The following is a 21042-nucleotide window of genomic DNA, read 5'->3' on the forward strand; positions in this document are numbered from 1 at the left end:
CCATTTCCTCTATGTATCCCTCTCCATCTAACTCTCACCCAAGCCCACAAATCCCCCACCCTCCCCATACCTACCAGGTTTTTTTTCTTTTAGCACTGTGAGCACCTTCAAACAGGGAGCTTCTCGTTTCCCCCGACTCTTGAATCTGTTCATCTCTTCTCCTCTCTCCCTCTCCCTCTCGGAGTGCCCCTCCTCCTCTATGGAACCAGTTTAAATGTTGGCCCCTGAAGTTAATGTGAGCATCTGCTCCAGCTGGCAAACAGCACACGGCAGATTTTACAAATCCATCTATTTGGCTGGGCTAATTACTATTGGAGCGGGAAAAGAAAAGTTGCTGAGAGAACGAGAGGCACCTGTACGGCACACTGAAGTAAACTGCATTGTGGATTGATGAACTGAAAAACAGTACACATGCGGATAAATGGAGCAGTGCATTTAGCCATGTTTGCTTTTCAGAGGCTTTTTCGAGCATTTCTTTGTCCCCGTCACATAAAATGGTTGGGTTGCTTCAGAGGACATTTCACCCAGTAGTTCTCTGCAGCACACAGACCAAATGCATCTGCTGGGCAAGCCCACCAGTGTTTCCCAAACATTGACTTATTTGTGGCGGCCCACCACAATATCAACATCGACCACCACACAATGATTTTACAGGTTGTACTAAATTGTGCTTAAATCTGGTTAGCATCATAACCACGCTGCGCTAATTTGCTAAAAACTGTTGCATTCAAGCCAATTCTCCAAAACTACCACCACAAATATAATTCAATTCTGTGGGATACACTGCCCACTCTAAATAAGGTTAGCAGCAGCTGGGAGCGGCTGCCCGGTGATTCTGCAGACGGCCACAGGCGACCAGCACCGCTGGCCTCCATCTGCATGTGTGGGCGGTGGGGGGGGCATGCGTGGGAGGTGACACCACAACATAATGAAACTCCATTAATCCATTCATCTTCTAGGAATGGGTAAGGGAGGGGGGTACCCCTTTTTTCTGTGGGCGCTGGAGATTGATGGCCTGCTGATTCACCAGCGCAGCCTTTCCACCAGGCTGGGCGTGGGGTCTGAGACAATGGAGAAGCCGCCGCCACCACCGCCGTTTAATTAAATGACAGTCAAGAGATATGGATTATGACCCAGGGAGTAAACCTGAGCCACCGTAGCATGACGGCATCTCTGTAAAAGAACAAAGTCGCTGAGACAGGGCTTTTCCCTTTAAATGTGTTTTTGACGAGGAACGCCTTTAAATGCGCTCAGAGAAACACGCTTACTGCACTGGGATTTGGCACTTTAGGAAATTCTGCAAACACTGCGGAAACATCTGCATACGTACATTTAGAAAGTGAGAAAGACTCGACAACAATGCAATTATGTGGTTTATGTAAATGATGCAAAAAGTGTGTGAGAGAGAGTGTGTGTGTGTTTGTGTGTGTAAGCGTGTGTATGTGTGTGTGTAACTGCACTTAGAAGCACCATCACACATTTAGTCATTACAAGTAAGTGTACAGTATAGCCATTTGCAATAGCAAGACGGTAAAATACAGTCTCTTTAAATATATTTTACCTACATGACAGAAATAGGCAACATGAGAGCAACTGTATTTGTACAGAATTTGATCTGCTGGTGAAAAACTGGAGATAAGCGGTAGCAGCTAGGAGGCCCTTTGTAGGTACCAGCCCACTGACTGCTCAACATCATCCTTGTGTCTGTGCAGCTGCGGCTGGCTCTTTCAAGATAACACCACTGTTCCACAATCAATCACAGCACTGTTGTCCATCCACACTGATACACTCACCACAACCAACATTACCAGGCATTTCACATCAATGAAGAAATGACAGAGGATACATATCAGAGTTAAAGAATGGGGGAGCAACATGAGATAAACAATAACCAAATCTAAGCCCTAGGAGCAAATTAACCTAAATGAAACTGAATGACAGAAAGGACACGAAAATTGCACTGCACTATCAAATTTTCATTAAATCATTTTGAGTACAAGACAGAAGAATGCCTCGACCAAACACTTAAAAAGGAATTGTTTTGTGACAGTATTCAATATGCAGTGGAATCAATGACTTAAGTTACAGTATTTGCAACTGATTTGGCATTCTGTTTTCTTTGGATTCTGTCATCCAATGACCTTCGAGAAAAGAAAATTAAACGGCCTTCGAGAAAAGAAAATCAAATGACCTTTGGAGTAGAAATGGTACATAGTCCATCCATACCCATGCATCTCAGCTGCCAGCCAGTTAATCAACTGACCCGTGTGTGTGTGTGTGTGTGTGTGTGTGTTTGTGTGTGTGTTTGTGTGTGTGTTTATGTGACCTGTCGTTCTGGTGTTAACAGCTACAATACTGGTTTCTCTCACAAAAGCAACAGAGTCGTGTGTGCCACCGGCCTCCCTGTAATGCCACCCTCATCACTCTTCCCTAACCAGGCACAGAGCCTCCTCAGGGGATTCCCTCTCTGCATGCCCCTCATCCCGAGACAGCTGGCTGCGCCCGCTCTGTGCCGGCCATTACTGTGATTAGCTGCCGTGTCAATCAAGCGCTCTTGCCCAACCTGTGGGGGACACGATGATGGACAATTAAAGCGCCGGGTGAAGACACCGAGGCGGCTGCCTCTCACCACCTGAGGATGAGAAAAATAAAACACGGCACGCTGTCGGGAAAGGGGAGGGTGAACACCACAGGTTGAGAACCCCAGGCAGTGACGACATCGACGACAACAGGGGAAGGGAGAGAGGAGAAGGAAAGAATGGTCAGAGAATGCCTCTGGCTCTGCCACCAATGAGAATGGACACCAAGGGAACCGCATTCACCTTCTGTGTCTACTCAAGAATGGAGGACGTCTTCAGTGGACATAACCGCTGTCCCATACATGAGTTCAATGCTTTCAATAATGATATTGAACAATTTCCACCCAAAATGTAGACAAACCAGCAGCCCATTCTGAATTTGTTTTCCTTCCCATAGACAATCTCTGAGGGGCCAATACTATTTAGTATTTTCTCTCATTCAGCAAGTGCCTGCTGTAGTGAGTAACCCTGACACAGTGCTTTGTGAACTGCACTAGACTGCACTGCTTGTTGGTAGGGCGCAGGCCTTTCGTACCCGAAGGAATGTAATTGTTCTGACCCTTGAAAAAACAGCGGCTGGTGTCCGAGCGCCAGCGGCTTTGAAGCCCTCTGCTCTGAGGGGGCCTCTGAGACGGCCTCTACTTAAAGCAGAGAACAGGGAGCCTCCTGAGCACAAAGGAACAACACTTCAGCAGAATCCAGAGGTCAGCCTGGGTACGGATCTGCCATTTATCAAACGTCTGAGCCTACAGCACACACAGCAACGTACGCAGCCAGCACGTTGATGGACAGCGAAGAAAAACTATGTGTGTGTGCGTGGCGTGCGTGTGGAGTCATTTCCTGAACATGTTTAATTCCCCATTTATCACTGACAATAAAAGACAAGCTGGGTGACGGAGAACTTTCTCATGCTGTACGGAAGGGAAGGCGCACAGGCTGCTCCATTATAAACAGCAGTTCCACTTAAGGACGCAGACAGCAGCGTTCGCCTTGCTCCCGCCAGTAAGCTGTGATATGAAGCACCTGAGGAGCTGCCCTGTGTGCACATGCCTTGCAAAGTAATATGATTAGATGAATGCATTTTACCAGGAGGGCTTTATTGTGAGGAGGATTCGTCTGAATCATATGTGTCGTGGCTGAGTCAGGCTGTTACCTGTGAGTCAGTGCAGCCTGAGCCTGTTGTTGGGCCCACAAGAAAAACACAGACCTATCAACTAATCAACTCGCTGACTAATTCAATTGAATGTGATGAAGAGGTTTTGTTTTCTTATGTGGGGATACACATTGTGAGAGGGGCATGCGCTCTTGCGTGTGTGTGTGTGTGTGTGTGTGTGTGTGTGTGTGTGTGTGTGTCTGTGTGTGTAAAAAAAGTATACACTCAACTTACAGTGGCTGCCTCTGACCAATCCCACAGTGTACATTAGCAGGCTGAGCCGTATGGAGTAGTTGCCGTGTTGTGATGCAAATGAGGCCTCGGCCTACCCGCCGCTCTGTCAACACCGCCCTTAATTGTCTTCTTTGATCTGAGGCTAATGCCACTAATTAGGAGCCGACTTTCAAAGTTGAACATTTTGCCTTGCCTCTAATAGATAAAGAAAAACCCCGATCAAGCCTCTCTCCCAGCTTCCGCCCTCCCATGTGTGATCACTGCCTGATATGGTTGGAGGGCGGATTCCAAACGAACCGCAGCACGTTCACCGTACACACACGCATGTCCGCACTTTAAACAAAAAAAATACATAGCTACTGTGTGTGTAACAGACAGATGCACAGTCACAATAAATCATTCTGCGAGGCTGAGCACAGATGCTCAATTCCCTCGTCCACATGAAATCACAACACTGCATGGGCAAAGCCAAACATCAGCGCACAGATATGGATATGCACATTAAACATAGCTTTTCCCATGCCGTTTGGCCCAGATGCCGGTGTTATGCACACTCACACACACACACACACACACACACACACACATACACACTCACACACACACACACAAGACACAAACATGCAAATGCACGTGCCATAACGTATGACACTCATTAGTATCATTAGAATCATTATTAATAGTATTATTGCTGTTTTTGTTATTATGGAGCCAAGAGTGTTAGCCCCTTGGGTTCTAGCTGTCTCCAGGCCACACTCTGAAGATGGGGGCTCAGGCAGGCATCTTCCTTCAGTTTTGCCCCAGATTGCATCACTCACACACACATGCACACACACACACTCACACACATGCACACACACATACACACACACACACACACACACACACACGCACACACACACACACACCCGCACACACACACACACGCACACACACACACACACACCCGCACACAGACACACACACACAAAACACATAAAGAAGGAAAGAAGAGATAGATAGATAGAAGAAAGAGGCTGTGAGTGATAAAGTATGCACATGTTGGCCCCACTAGGTCCCAGTGCACTGCGGTCCGCTCCAGTCAGCCGGCCGCCTCCGCCCTGAGGAGAGCTGTGCCCGCGCTGCCCGCAGACGCATCAAGGCGCCGAGCTGTTTGGGGCACTCTCAAGTCTCCGCCACGGGGCTGTCATTGTATAGCCTGGGGAGCGCAATGTCCCAAATACGACTGTCCCAGTATAAATTCATCGGTGCGATAAAAGAGTGGTCAGATGGCAGGAGAAGTGGGTGATTCTAAATTATTCAAAGTGTACACATTGACAGCTCCCTAAGGAGCCTCAAGAATTGAGGCTTCGGAAACCTTGATTGTGTCTATGTGCATAAGTATGGAAGCTGTGTGGATATGTGTGGGTGTATGTGTGTGCGTGTGCGTGTGCATGTGTGTGCCTGTGTCTGCGTGTGTGTGTCTCTGTGTGTTCAATGTGTGCAATGTGTGTGTGTGTGTGTGTGTGCGTGTGTGTGTGTGTGTGTGTGTGTGTGTGTGTGTGTGTGTGTGTGTGTGTGAAGGTACATTTTAATCTTGAAACTACCATCACAAAGAGTGAAGGTGCTCCAGCAGGGGCTACCGTTTGTGCACCTCAGCCAACAGGATGAAAGGCAGCATGTGTCTCTGCCCTCTCCCTAATGTGTCCACAGTGAGAGGAGGGGAGGGGAGGGCACACCAGAGACTCTCCCTCCAGCCCTGCACATGTCACAGGCACGGAGGCTCACCTGCGCCCTGATTACATAAGCCAACACATGGAAGGTCTGGATGCATCAGATCCACACACACAAAAAAAAACAACTGCACAGTACCAAACACAGCAACAAGCAAAGTCGTTTTTAAATCAGCTGACCACAATACATATCTTCTTCTGAGTGACCAGAAACATTTTGAAGAATTGAATAGATTGCCCAATTTGAGAGATGGTCTTTTTCAAAAAGCATAACTGGCCGTGCAACGTTTGGGAGAGGCATCACTTAATGCGGGAGATGACAAACTGGTTACTGCACAATCTCAGAAGCTTCACCACGGGCACATATCACAGGACTTCAAAAGGACTTATCTCAATGCAACAGACAGATGAAGCTTAATGCTCCTACAAGCCTGCATGTCCTCTAGTGTTCAGCAAATGTCTTAGCTCCTTCAATACTAAAATGTCCATATACTGAAATGTCCACACTCCATATCAACGTTACTCCTCCCATTCAATGGTCAATGAGATTGTTTTTCCAATTACACAACATTTTTACACATACTTATAATATAAGTGTATTTCTTTCATGAGCAACGCACGCAGTAACTGTAACAGCCTCAATTTCTTTGTTGAAAATCTAGCCAAGGTCTCCCAATTCCCTTAGTCTGACCAATAACTAGATCACATTCATCAGATATGACGGTAGTAGCGTAAGCTCCTGGAGGGTCGAGGCATCAATGTCTACCTTATTAAATGACCCTAAGTCATGATCAATCCCACACTGAATTAAATCACGTACTGTACAAAGAACTGACAGGGAGTTGCTTGCATTTTGAAAGTAAGCTTTAAAAACTTGATCAAAGGAAAGCTACTCTTGCATGCTGTATAGCAGTCGGACATGGCTTCAGGCTGTCTCTAGGATCAGAGCTAATGGCCTCTTCTCAAGTGCTTCAGATGGCCTTGGGGCCAAAAGTGAGCCATTCACAGTTTGACAGAGTCTGATGATGAAACTGAACTCAGCGGTGGATTTCAGTGGGAGAGGAAAGTGGGCTTCATCTGTGAGAATCTACAGTACATCCAAATTATCCTCAATATTGCATAATCTTTAACGTTTCAGAGGAAGAATCTATTTTTAACTTTATTATTTATTTAGAGCAAAACAGCCCCCGAAAACAGAAAAAATAAAAAGCTCACCCTTCAGGGTGAAGACGATAACATGGCGAGCAGAGTATTGTCAATATGGTGTGAATTATTAGCGCTCCTCACAGAAGAGAGAAAGGCAAGTGCCTGACACTGTACAGTTGAGAGATCCCATGCCAATCGAAGCATGGCCTTTTAGTCCGTAGCTCTGTCAGAAATGCCAGTTTGATAGACAGTGTGAGCACTAGTGACATCTCCTCCACACAAGGGAGGGGGGGGGGGGGACAGGGGGCTGGGAGGCAAGATGCTGTGTCGGGGGTTGCCGGGTAGAAGGTTGGGGGTGTGTGCACAGAGCAAAAAATAATTATTAAAATACAAAAACACCTCTGCCAATTTGCAACTGGCCGCTATTAGAGTTTTTCACTAGCTCAGCTGAGAACCTCTTGACTCACCTGCAGCCCTGGTGAATAAAAGGGGCTCTTACTTATTCATTCTTACCCTCATTAGCTTCTCACCCATTAGCGCGCCTAGCTCCACACAGTCAACCTGACAAGCTGTCTGTCAAGGAGAGTGGACCGTAAACACCGCAATGTGCAGCCCATGCTTAAACTTCCCCCGCCCTTTCACCCTTTAGCTGTGTGGTCAACGAAACAGGTGCACACTGGGAGCAAAATATAGTATGGGGGGGGGGGTATACAGGAGTGCCAGCGAACAGCAACCGAATCCTGAGAATAGTTAACATCTATTTGAGGCTCAAATTATCTGTATTTGAGTGCAGACCTCACAAAAGCGCTTCAAGGAATTCTTCAGCGGAGGATGATTACTTTTGAGAGCCTTATTTCAGGGCTGTGTTTGCGCTGAGGGAGCGACCTCTCCACCACGCCCGTCTCTGCCCCCCTTAGTTGCTCCAAGGCAATTTGGAGTGTGGGCCTAACAAGCCCTTTTGTCAGGTTTGTTGTCCTAATTAATTCGATTAGAGGAACGCTGGGGCAGATGGTGTCAGGGGAGCGAGAGGATCAGCCCCTCCATCTCCACACTTCTCCGCTGGTGATGGAGCGATCCAGAGAGAGCACTCAGTACAAGTGGCGCCAGTTGCGGGGACCCTAAACCTGTCCGTGCTTGAGTGAAAAAAGTGGAACACTTCAGATATGTATGTATACTGTATGCAGATTAGTTACTTAACACAGACTCAATAAGGTCTATGATGACTGTCAAATAGCCCAGCTATCAAAACATCTAACTTCATAACTTCACACACACAGCACACACCTACTATAACTGTACCTTAAAACTATAAGCCTATCGACTGCTATTTGTTATTCGTTTTGCCAAAAGCATATCACAACCAAAATGTTGGTAAAAAAATAAAAAATAAATAAAGTTGAACCAATACATGATAGTCCTGTATTTCGTTACATATTCAAAGTTGTCCTTTTAAATAAAAGCAAAACACATATGAAAGTTGCCAAGTCCACCATAGACCAGTAATTATTGTGTGCTGTATGTGTGTGATTGTGTGTGTGCGCGTGTGTGTGTGTGTGTATCTGCTGGCATGTTTTGCGGTCCACATTGCTGGCCCCAGAGTAAAGGACTAAAAGTGCTCACCTAGGCAGTTAAGGATAGCTGTGAGGCTGTAAAACTGGCCGCTACTGCATACCACACATCGCTCTGATTGGCTTTCCCCCTTGGAGATTGGAGGTTACATCACCTTAACTTTGGGGCAAGAGCTTAACCTCATGACAGATGGCTACAAAGAACCTCTAGCGCAAGCAAGACTACAAAAGAGGAAATGTACTGAACTTGGGAATTCACACAAGCTGATCTAAATTTAAAAAGTTGAGGTGTACTAAATACAGTGGCTTGTCCATCGTGTAGATGTAAGAAACTTTTTGCACACCTGCGTTAATTACACCAGTTCATGTTTGTTCTCGTTACTTTGTTTACTTCACTGATTACCGTTTATCTGATAATGCCCAGCCAAAAAGTACTGAATACATTTTGAATACCACTTCACCTTACAATAAAGAAAGTCTGAAGTCTGTTCTTTATTGCAGCCTTTAGCAACCCAATTTGTTTCCTCAAGATAGCCTAATTATGGCTGAGGTGAGAGAAACTGGACCTCTACCTACTTCAATTTCAACTCTCCACTGAGTTGACAGCAAGTGTTTTCATTTTGCCCTGCATCCACTCTAGCATTTACACTCTTAAGCCAGTGACAGTAAAGGGTTGGTTCTATGAACCACCATTCAGAGGGAGGGGATGTGGCTATGGGGACAGAGCACTTAGAGTACGGGTACTTCAGTCTCTCTTTATCTCCGCGTCCTCCTCATTGACTGCTTTTGACACAACGATTGACACGCACTAGTGATAAGTACATGATGTGACAACATCAGCATCATGAGGGAGGCACACAACCAAGTAATTAGGGCGATCATATCTTTTAAGCACAGTTCATTTTAGTCATTTAACATCATTATTCACTGCATTTCACAATGGATGAAACCGTGTAGAGTGCATAGACCATTGTAGACCCATTTCAGTGTTTATGCATGAATTGAATATTTTAGCAAAAATCTTGATATTTGGTGGAAGTGTGTCGATAACGAATCACAAGAAGTCATAATGCTGTATCGTTATTTTGTCCCACCCCTACTCTTTATGTATCTCTTTGAGGAACTGGACACTGCTAACACCTTTTTCCTGGACCACAGCACCCTATCAAAGGATTATAATCATTAACCAGACTCATAGCAGTAGACATAACCGTATATTTTTGGTCCCAAACCGTTTACATATGCTCAGCGTCCTCCTCGCCGCCTTGGTCTGCCTTGCATCTGCATATTTCACACATACGTCCATCTAGCCCCCTGAGCGCAGCGGGCCTGGCCCATGTTTGGCCGCTGGTGGGCCAAGCAGCTCAAGCTGCCAGCTCCCTCGAGGGCATGCGGCATGAGGTGCCGTTAGGCTGATGGGATGTGGCAGCTGGGTTAGCTTCCTTTAGCACCCAGCCTCTCTTCATGCCACACTAATTACAAGAACCCAAAACCTGCGAGCGAGGAGACAGACTTATTGAAAGCTAATGAGGTGAGCTGGACTGGCTGGCTGGGTGGAGGCTCGGTGGAGAGAGAGAGAGAGAGAGAGAGAGAGAGAGAGAGAGAGAGAGAGAGAGAGAGAGAGAGCGTTGCGGTGGGGCCAAGCACAGAAAATAGTTTGGGAAGGAGGGAGAGGAAGAAGAAGAACGATGGACAGAGTGAAGGAGAGATACTGTAGATGGAGAGAGCTTCTTGCTGTGAAAGACAGCCGCTGATTTGTGGTGGAAATGGGGGTCCGGCGAGTGGAGCTGGCAATGCAAGCAGAGCAGTGGCAGTGCACTCAGCTGACATGAGACACAGCACTGATTAGAGCCTCACTCTGGGGCCCATATGGGGCCATTTTCCAGGTGGAGAGAGAGGTGGAAAACAGTCCAGCTGGAGGGGTGAGGAGGAGTGTAAAGAGGGCGAGAGAGGAAGAGACATGCAGAAAGGGAGAGATAGAAAGAGAGAGGAGGGGGGTAGAGAGAGAGAAAGAGTGTAAGAGAGTATCCATTTGAGCCATGTGACTGCAACAGCATGTGTGGCAGTTATAGTCAGATAGCACCTGTGTGTGTGTGTGTGTGTGTGAGTGTGTGTGTGTGTGTGAGAGAGACAGTGAGACAAAGAGAAATAGTGTGTTTGAGAGAGAGAAAAAAGTGTGTGAGAGAGAATGAATGTTGTCATTACAACACTTGTCAACTTTCCGTTTCGTTTATCAGAGAAAGGCACAGAATTTATTTGAGCACCATGATGAGATTCTGTGTGAAGGACAGCGCTGCCGGCCATCGCTAGCTGATCTGTGCGCTTAAAGCTCTGCATGATGATGATTTTTCAAAGGAGCAAGCGCTTGACATGAATGTTTTATTAATCTCACTGACTCCAGCTTATTGGCTTGTCACTCTGCCAGCAGACAGCAAAAGAGCAAAGTCAGGGGTAACGTCAGGCAAAAAAAAAGAGCCATTTGCCTCCCTCAGTTGGGCCCAGTCCTTTGTCCTACTGCCTAGCAGATGGAGATGTTCAAAATAATAGCCCACTTTCTCCGACAGCCGTGTTTCAAAGGTCCACAAACAACCATCTCTATACAGTCATCTGGCTTTTGACTTCCAGTACTTTAAAAGGGACCATGAAACAAAGAGACACTGTTGCTCTTCGTCATTCTGGTGAAGCCTCTCCGAGTACTGCATGCCCAGAGGGAACTACATGCTTTAGTCATTGAAGGGGGTCACTGGAGAAAAATAACAGGACTGCCACTGCATATTCAGTGGCACCAAAGCACTAGCCCTGGAGCGGGAGCAGGGGGGGCACAGGTGGGGTTATATTTGGGCAAAGCAGGTTCACTATACAAACACTGACAGCGAGCGGGGAAGGTCAGGAAGGACTGTTCCCTGCTCTGCTGAGCGAAGGCTTGGGGCAACAGCACACAGTACCTGCCCTGGTGACAGCCAAAAAAAACAAAGCTGGGAAAAAAGTAATCAGGTTGGGTTTTTTTTTCTCCATGAAAGCACTCCTGATATAGGATGCACTTCCGTGGCTTCCGGTAGTCGGCAGGACCTCTCTGCACCCCCTCTCACGCCAGCTACTTCTTCAAAACTCCCCTGGGCCTCGACTTCTGGCAGGGGATGCAGTGTGGAGGAAAATGCGAGACCAGTGGAGTCAAACGTCCAATCAGCCTCCTCTCCTACTATCTATTCCTTCAGCGCTCCCGTTGACTGCTCTCCGCTCACACATTTTTTTTTTTGCCCACATCTCTGGCCCCACTTGCTTGGGAAGCGGAGGCTTGTCCGTGCCAAATCCATCAGTATGAGGTGCCAGTTAAAAGATAGTGCCATGAGCTGCCAGACGGAGCAGCCAAACAGATGAATGTCCACAGACTGGAGTGGTCTTTCCCCTGCCACGCTGGGGGCATTCACAGACAGATGGACTCAGTGAGAGTGAGAACTGACAAAAAAAAAAAAAACAACACTGGGCACTTGAGGGAGTATCAATGGACCAAGAGACAGTCAGGAAAAAAAAAATAACTTGAATGGAAACGATTCAGTGGGAAGAGAGGTCACATAGAAAGATGGATATTGTGGGTCTGACTGGCCTGTCCATGTACTGGTGTGTGTCCACATGTGTGAGAGAGAGAGAGAGAGAGAGAGAGAGAGAGAGAGAGAGAGAGAGAAGACTGACGTGGGAATAGAGAGAGGCTGTAAAAGAGCAAAGAGCATCTGTCTGGCAGCGTAGCAGCTCTTAAAAGAGAAGGAGCAGGCTGTGTATGAGGGCGGAGGACCAGAGCGGTGTCATAGAATGTGTGTCCTGTGGCCAGCCAGGATAAAGCGTCCCTGTCACAGGCAGCACAGCTCCCCAGGGCTGGGCCTGATTAATTGGGCTGTCCAGCCCCTATGATAGTGGCTACTTTAGCGGCGAGCTCACGGGAAACTCACCGATGTCCCTTTCACTCCTGTCCCTGCTTGGGAGAAAATGAGTGGAGGGGAGAAGAGGTGGAGGGATGAAAAAATTTGCTAAAATTAGATATGCTTCCCCCCTCCGTCTGACTCCCCTTTTCCCTTTTACCCCCTTACTCACTCACACTCTCTCTCTCTCTCTCTCTCTCTCTCTCTCTCGTTGCTACAAACAATCTTGCATCAGCATCCCCCTCACCTTGCCAAAGGGGTGTAATGTTTCGGGTGCAGGCGCGTGGCGGTATAGGACAGAAGGGGGTGGTAGACAAACAGCAGGCGTCTCAGCGTGCTCACGCTGCCTGCTCTCGCAGGAGCTCCATCACTCACACCAGATGCTTCACACGCAGATATGGATGCTGACTTTATTCTTCTTTTCTTTTCTCCCCCCACGCGTGTTTGGGCATGTGTGTGTGAGAGAGAGAGGGAAAGAAGACGAGGGAGAAAGAGAAAGAGAGAGAGAGAGAGAGAGGGAGAGTGTGCGTGCATGCGCCAGACAGTGAGAGCGAGTGAGAGGGAGATAGAGAAAGTTCTCTGCTTTGTCCATGGCACCGGTAAGAGCTGTGATTAAGCACCGCTGTCCCAGGTAAATGGCCACAGAAGGCAAAATGCAGCAAACGTTGACTTTGGGCTGGTAGAGATATTTTGTCATTTTCTCCCCCACTCAGAGTCCTCATTTGTTCTGGTCACCCTCTCCCCCATGCTGTTCATTTCTCCTATTCACTGCATCCAGTAGGAAATAGCAGCGACCAGCAAGGCAATGCAGAGCTGTAATATTAGGCCATAAGTAAAACCAAAAGTAGAAATTGGCAAAAATAGCACTGCCTGTTCAAAGGCAAAGAAACAAAGGTTACAACTCCAGTGTAGATTCCAGTGCCAATGGCAACATCAGTGTAACTGTCCTTCTCAGCCAGTGCCTGATTTAAAAAAAAACCAAAACCATCTGGTGGTGAGTGACTGGCTGGACCCTGCTCTTCAGCCTGGAGTTGTGCCTGCTTCCCTGCACCCAAAAACAAAAAAAAGCCCTTTGTCTGCACAGCCCCCCCCCCCTCCTCCTCACACCCAACCTCCAGTAACCAGTCAGCCAGGCAAGGTCAATTGCCTCTCCCCGCAATCTCATTCAGTGCTTTATGTACCTTTACACCTGGCATTATTTCAGCTCTGCTGCAAGGTGACTGTTTACGCTTCAGAGGTTCAGCTATGTGATGGTCGGCGCAGTAGAGAGCCCCATCAGACGCACGGTGCAGGGCATCCTTAAAGGGCAGGGTCAGGTCTCTGTTGCCTATACTTGATATACATCTCATCCTTGAATGAATATTTATTACTGTTGTAATCATTATTCCATCTCTCACACATTCCAACTCAGTTCGTTGTTCCCGCCCCAAATTGACCTCATAGAATCCCTTCTCTCCTTTCTCTCTCTCCCTTCTTCCCTCTATCATTCCCTCTCTGTCTGTGTATTCCCACACTCCCTGATGCCTCCTTTACAGCTGATCCGTCAGATAGCGGCCTCATTTACTAAAGGTCATGCTGGTGAGAGATTCATTTAAAAGGACAAACTGGAAGAGGAATTAATAGCCACCCTTGCATACAATTTCTTAACTTTATGTCTGAAACTGAACAAAAAAAATGTTATAGTTAAAAAGTTGATAAACTAACATCCATTATATTTTTCTGTGCAGTGTCTGATTTGATACATTGTCTGCATTGGGATTTTGATAGTACACAACATTTTTAATGCTTTTTCATGACAATCACCATCCCACTGAGGGCTGTCATAATTGCACCGCATGCCGATTAGCAGTGAGTATTTTCAAAAGGACTACAAAAGGAAAGAGCCAGAGAATGGAAAAAGAAAAAAAATGGTCCCCCAGAACTGTAAAACTTGAAACACTTCTCACAAGAAAGGGGACCCTGTCTGCATAGGACAGTTTGCCAACCTATTATTATTCTTTTATTTGTTCATCTTTCATTATACAGGCAAAGTGAGAGAATAAAACAAGTTGCTGTCAACCACTTCTGAAGGCATAACAAGGCAAAGTGTAGAAATTAGGGAGACACAATTAACTGACTTAATTCCACACACTGTGGTAATGAGTGCGCTTTAGCAGAGATTAGGCATATATTCATTGTCATCCTAATTCCCCCCTTTTTAGGGCACACACAAAGAGAAGGGCGGAAGCGGAAGAAAGGGAGGCAGACTAGTGCGGAGGCACGGGCGACTGGAAGAGCTCGGCACAACGAGAGACTGACGCTGTCAATCAAAGTGGAGGCTTCACTGCCACTGCTCACGAGTCCTGCGCAAGGCTTCGTCTTCGTCTTTAAGCCTCATGGCATAGAACCCCTAATTGCAGCCTGACAGACAAGCTCTCTGGCTTCTGAGTGAAGCACAAAAGAGGCACTCAAGCTTGTTCTTGGTCTTTCTTATTCGCATGCTCCTCAAGTACATTTTGAATGGCATTTTCTGTGAGTCACCGGTGGACTGATTTGAATTATGTTGATGCAGGGAGGTGAAATTGAAGTTCAATGTAAAACAATAGCTCCCAGCATCTAGAGCGCAAACTGACATGGTATTATTTGTCATTTTTGTGACAACAGTTCTCCATCACCCGTTGATATATCTGAGGATGTAACATGCAATGCCTGGTTATTTCAAATACGAGAGAACTCACTATAACCCAGTTTTAAACATTATACAACCCTATAATTAATGCACACACATACAATTATAATTTATCACACATACAAACATATCAGTGTGATTGCCACTTATAGTGCAGTATAGACAGTACATACTTGTGTATGTACACATTGTATATCTGTTAATGAGGCCTGCGTGATTAGAAATCTCTGCAGGCCTCATCTTGGCCCTGCAAGTAATCTGTTCCTCTTCCCACACACAACAAACAGATGCATATTAGGAGAAAACCATTTAAATGTGTGCTGCACTCTGTAAGGCTGATCAAATATGCCTGGCAAGACTTTCACAATGATGCATCTCTTTGTGCAATGTTGAGGCTTCTGATACCTTAACAACAAAAATACATCCAATCCTGAACTATGTTGGCAAACTAATGTTTCCGAGTGCTTCACACCTGACCCTTCCAACAGATTCCACTGGAAACAGACAACATAGGCAGATGAGCCACTAAAACACACAGTGCTCCTCTTAGCTGATACTGCTGCATATCTATCTTTAATAAAACACAGCCAGCAACTCACACAAATCATATCAGAACTCAAATAAATTAAATGAATACTGGGCACTGCTCAAAATTTAATTTAGACCGTCTTCATAAAGGCAAGAAGGAGCAAGCTGGTAAAAACACTCCCATTCTCATGAGCTTATGGTTAATGTCTATGGATGTAAAGTATGGCAAAACAAGAGTGCAGTTTTCTTCGTCCTCCTTTTAGACCTGTTCCTTAAATACCAAGAGACAAATATTGCTGTAAAAAAGACAAATAACTCAAAAGCTTCCCTATTCAAATGAAACAATGCATCACCCGCAATGACTGAGCCTCCTCATCATAGTAGTGTAACTCTATCAGACACTACATATACTGTAGGCCAGCCTATGGTCACAATTTTCTCATCACCCAACTTCCTATGGAGGAGACCATGACCAATCTGACCACTATCCCTGGGGCCCTTTACCTGCTCCTATCGTCTCTCAGACCGCTTGGCTAGATGAAGAAGGCATGACTCCGAATGCTGCTGCTCTTCCTGGGGCCCAGCGTGTTGATCAGGGGCCCTGGGGCCCAGCGAGTTCATCAGGGGCCCTGGGCTCGAGTGAGACACTCCAGGCAGGGGCAGAGAGCGCCACGCTGCATAGAAAGAGCTGCCTTTGCTTGGCAAGAGGAAGGATCTGTGGGAATCAAAGCCCGCTTTTCTTCCCATTGAGTGCCACAGGCGCTGGGGTCAGAACGCCTTTCACAGGCTATGTTAGATGGACAAAATGAATAAGACGCCTTTGTGAGACGATGGCTTATTACTGTGTGGGCAGGCAAGTGTAACACCATCTCCGCATGCTTTGATAACACAGAAAAGAGGAAAGGGAAGGGGAAAAGGCTGCTGCTCTTGACACCATGTACAATCACTGAGGACATCCATTGGCTTTGTTGTCAGCTTTCAGAATCTGAGCCAAAGTATGTAAACATTCCGATGGACCATGAACTTGAGAGGTGCATGCAATTGAAAGAATCGTATCAAGTAGCATTCAAACAGACCTTAGCCATTGTGTTTCTCTGTGGCTCAAGGGTTGTCTAGAAATCAGCTAATAAGATATGTGGCCATTGTAATGTACTGATACATCAGCTAATAAGATATCTGGCCATTGTAATGTACTGATACTTTGTATCTAAATCATGTAAATGTAAACCAAGCTATGCTAAAAGCCATACTTGAATGCTGTTTGGCAGCACTGTTACAGTGACAATTTGACACAGTCAAATTGAATATTGTAAAGAGATTTGATTTCAAATTCAATGCAGTATGCATACAGAAACTAACTTGATAAAATAAAAAGGCCAAAATAGAACAACCAGGCATTCAAACCACACCAATCTTCTAAAAAGCAGTGAAATACAGATGAACCAAGAGTCAGCCACTGTAGGCTAAACTGAGACAAGACTCTACCCAACCACTACAATCCACTCATTAGCCGGCCTGGCCCTGTTGACCTATAGTCAAAAACAGACTCTCCTGCATGGCCCTACTTAGAACAATGGATGAGACCGGGGTTAGACAGATCGTAGGCCATTACCAGGCAGTTACCTATGATGAGCTGTACAAAGAAACACAAATGCATCCAATCTAACTTTGCACCTAGGACCAAAAATAAACATAGACCGAAAACTGACATTTAAAATTTCACATCAGCCCTCTACAACTACAGGCTGGGATTTTAATTGTTTGGTCCAGCATCGGAGAAAAAGGCAGCACTGAGCTAAAGGGAAATGAGATTGAAAGCTAGTTTAATTGCCAGATGATTAATTTTCTTTGGTACTGAATCTCTCTTCTCACTGACTGGAGTTAATCCATGCTTAAGCCGATTAACACATATGATATTTGTGTTCACTGGTCTTCAATCAGTGTTTTCCACAAGAACTGTAAAATGTCATTTAGTGGCCTGATTTAAATTCACAGCCCTTGGCTGTCAGACAGGAAATGCATTGAATTATTATTTTTAATAGATATACAGTAGATTCCAAATACAATTTACAACATAATTTCATTCTTAACGCATAACAAAGCAATCACTGCAACCAGCAGAATAAATCACAGAAGAATGCTTGTTAGGTCATTCATGACATAACATTTGACACGTGAAAAGATGGACTGAAGTAAAGTCTTGTGTCAGTGGATTACCCTCAAATACAATAAAGGCAAACATCTGCAAACGATTTTATACTATCAGAAACAAAGAACATCAACCCTTGTCCTCTCCACTGTTGCTAAATCTTGGCGCCTCTCAGCGCGATGTCTCATGGCTGAAACAAACGCACCAAATCCTGTTGCTAGAGCCAAGGGGTGGCGCACCGCTCTGTGTTCGACATCAAATGATTTAAATAACCTCTATGCTTTAACGTCGGCTATGTTGATTGTATTAACATCATAAGAAACAAACATAACCGCAACTCAAGATTTTTATTTTTTTTATTGTTATCTTGAGTTGGATCAAGAAGGTGGATAAAACGCGTCTGTTGAAGGTGTTGCAAAAAAGACTACATGTTAATTAAAAAGCCCAATTCCAAGACAATGTGTTATTATTGATACTAAAACAAAGTAAAACATACAGTTAGTCGCTTGTGAGACAGCTAGACAGAAATAATTCAATTTCATTCAACTGATGTCACTAAAGCTCACTTAAATGGGACCGTGTGGAAATAGTGTCCACAGAATGTTACTTTAGACAACATGATTAATGCTTTACGCACAGTATTGCTACACTCAGCACGAGGACATTGGTGGAATGTTTGTGTGTGTGTGTGTGTGTGCTTGGTCCTTATTTAACGTTAAACAGGAGCTCCGGATCATACTACCACCATGTGGATATTCGAGTGTTTAAGCTCTCAAACGGAGTTTATTTTGCCAAAGCCTTATGATACATGTGATACACCTTTTAAACCATCCCCAATAAATGTCTTAAATGCCATTTGAATTAACTTAGGTGAGATAAATTAAATCAATAATTAAATCTATCAACTCTGAAGCACCCATTCAAATCATACGCACTAATTAGTAAAATGATCACAAAATGTGATGTATTCTTAAACTAACTTTTATTCAATTATGGGCACGTTATGCGATGCTCGGGTATAAACAAGCAGGGGAATCTGCCGATATGGAATTGCAAATACAATGGTCTGTGCGTAGCCTACTGTACATCTATAAAGAGCGGAGAGATTATAAACGTAATCCTAATAAACTGAAACGTTAATCAATCAAATGTTATCATCTACATCGGAAACAAAAAAGTTTGCCACAGCGATGAGAAGAAAATCCTTACTGACAAAACATGTTTTATCCAGTAACACGTATTGTTCTCCTAAAAAGCGACAGAAAAAAATCTGGTCAGGGTAAATTCCTTCTCCCACAAGGGACGGGGTGAGAATAATAACGCTCCAGTTGGAAGAGCTGCTTTGGTAGTGGGACACGTGTGATACCGTTTCACTGCCCCATTCTTTGTAGACTACATTCAACAGTGTCTTTATGTGCCCACACCTGAAATGATTGCTTCTTATTTAGATGCTCAGAAAGATGTAGACTGAAACTGAAGTAAAGAATCGGTTCAAGAACCCAAATTAACCTGTTTTCTGTGGCAAGAAAAAACACTACCTCTGTAGGGACTCTAGAGTTGACTGCAGGCTGAAAAGTGAAACAAGAATCGCACCGAATGTTGTTTTCAGACATGAAAGGAAATACACTCGTTGTTTACGTATCAATTAATGTTTTTACCAGTACATTTTGACAAAGCTGCGTAGGTGGCTTCTGGTGTTTATGAAGCTACATTAGCGTTAGAATTGCACAGTGTTAATGTCAAGTTAATTATGCTATTTCCGATTATCCTGGTTATACATTGCATCCGTTGTTTGGATAAAACAGATTTTTCTTTTTAATCGGATGCTGTGAGCGACCCTTTTCCTCAGAACGACGGGAAAGTAGCTTTACCATTCGGTAAAGTGAACAGTCATGACAAGCTTGCAAACACTGCTGGCAGAACTGTCACTCACCTGACTGAGAGGTGCTCATCCGAAACACGACTGAAGTCAGAAGAAAGCCAAACAAACACGGAGAAGACGCCAGCTTCATTTTGGGCAGAAAGGTAGTAGTAACTCCTATAATTCACATGTCCAACACCATATCCCCTTTGCGGTTATTAGCGCTATTATTTTAATGAAGATTTTTCAAATGTCAGTCTCTGTGCGCACTTCTACTTTGCTTTACTTGTCCGCAAACTCTTTTTTTTATTGTTTACGTTCCTCGATGAACTGTCAAGAGTTTGAAACAGTGGCGTTTCCCAGGCGCGCAATATAGTGGCTAGACTAAATCGCAATGCAATGCTCATGCCATTACTGTCTTCAGACTTCAGTTCGCAGACGGCTCACAGGCTAGACACTCCCCCATACGCGCGTACCCTCTCCCTCTCTTTCCAGACATTGGACTATACAAGAGTATGTAGAAGTACTCGTAAACCCGCCCTCTTCAACTCGCCATACTACTATTGGAATTTGAAGTCTCCGAGTTCCTCCACGCTTACGCCTTGTGATGCACCTGTCTGTCAACGTGGAATAATCACTTACAAGCCCATTATTATGCCTATAATAATATTACAGTACAGACAAGAACGGTTTTTGTATTATTTTAACGCCTTGATCATGAAATGGGGATGCAGCGTAATACGCATGGGTAAATTAATTATCGACGACCTTACTAATTATATTCTTTATGAATTATATCCAACATCACTGATGTACTTTCACTACGTGGCCTGTCTATAGTCTACTAATTCGGTTTTCCCTATCAAAATAAAACAATGTCTGCTTTGTGGTAGTCTTCAAGAATTGTCCTTTCAATATCATTTCACTTCAACACCTGCAAGGGGTTATGACTTCCTGGAGCTACAATATGCTGAAACATCTGGTCTTCCTCCCTCACTGACAGTGGTGACAAACGCATGTTTTAAGAGGTCAAATGGGAAACCCCCCAGAGATTATAATAAACAGAAGGGGACAGATTAAACGTGGGCCAGCATAACCCTTTTGGTGTTGATAACGGTTGAGCGATATGTCCTAAACATTGAGTATAGTGTTTTTCCCCTTCGGATGCAAAACGCAAGTTTGACTTATTTGCTTATAACATAATTGCAAGTAAAGAAGAGAAGCACAGAGTTCCCTGCTCGCTTGATGCAATCCATGCAATTTTCACTTTCGTGGGGAGAATGCGATTATAGAGTTAACCACTAGAGGTCGGTGTAGGTAGAGAAAATAACAAGGTGTAATAAAAAGCATATCTTCAATTTGGACCATTTTGATGGCTACCGAATGTTGTCAACTCTGATGTAGGCCTATCTCATTCTTGTGAATTCAGTGTGGGTAAATGTGTGATGTGATATTGGCCTAAATGTATCATGTTAATAAACAAACCAAATACTTACTTGAAACTCTGATGTATCCAAGTTTGACTATATC

The 21042-nt window shown here is 44.9% G+C and overlaps 1 protein-coding gene across 3 annotated transcripts in view; it reads right to left on the reverse strand.

Annotated features, from left to right (window-relative positions):
* erbb4b (erb-b2 receptor tyrosine kinase 4b) overlaps positions 1-19928 on the reverse strand; it is a 226514-nt gene extending 206586 nt beyond the window's left edge. For all 3 annotated transcript variants that reach the window (XM_076263756.1, XM_076263757.1, XM_076263755.1), the window contains exon 1: positions 19585-19928. In XM_076263756.1, coding sequence (XP_076119871.1) covers positions 19585-19663 — 79 coding nt within the window. In that variant the 5' untranslated portion in view covers positions 19664-19928. The remainder of the gene's footprint in view (positions 1-19584) is intronic.
* Between the last annotated feature and the right edge of the window lie 1114 nt (positions 19929-21042).

The sequence above is a fragment of the Alosa pseudoharengus genome, unplaced genomic scaffold (assembly GCF_046254945.1).
Source record: "Alosa pseudoharengus isolate Yale_2024_CS ecotype anadromous, Long Island Sound unplaced genomic scaffold, YU_APseudo_1.1 YU_APseudo_1.1_scf_3, whole genome shotgun sequence".
Classification (NCBI taxonomy): Eukaryota; Metazoa; Chordata; class Actinopteri; order Clupeiformes; family Clupeidae; genus Alosa; species Alosa pseudoharengus.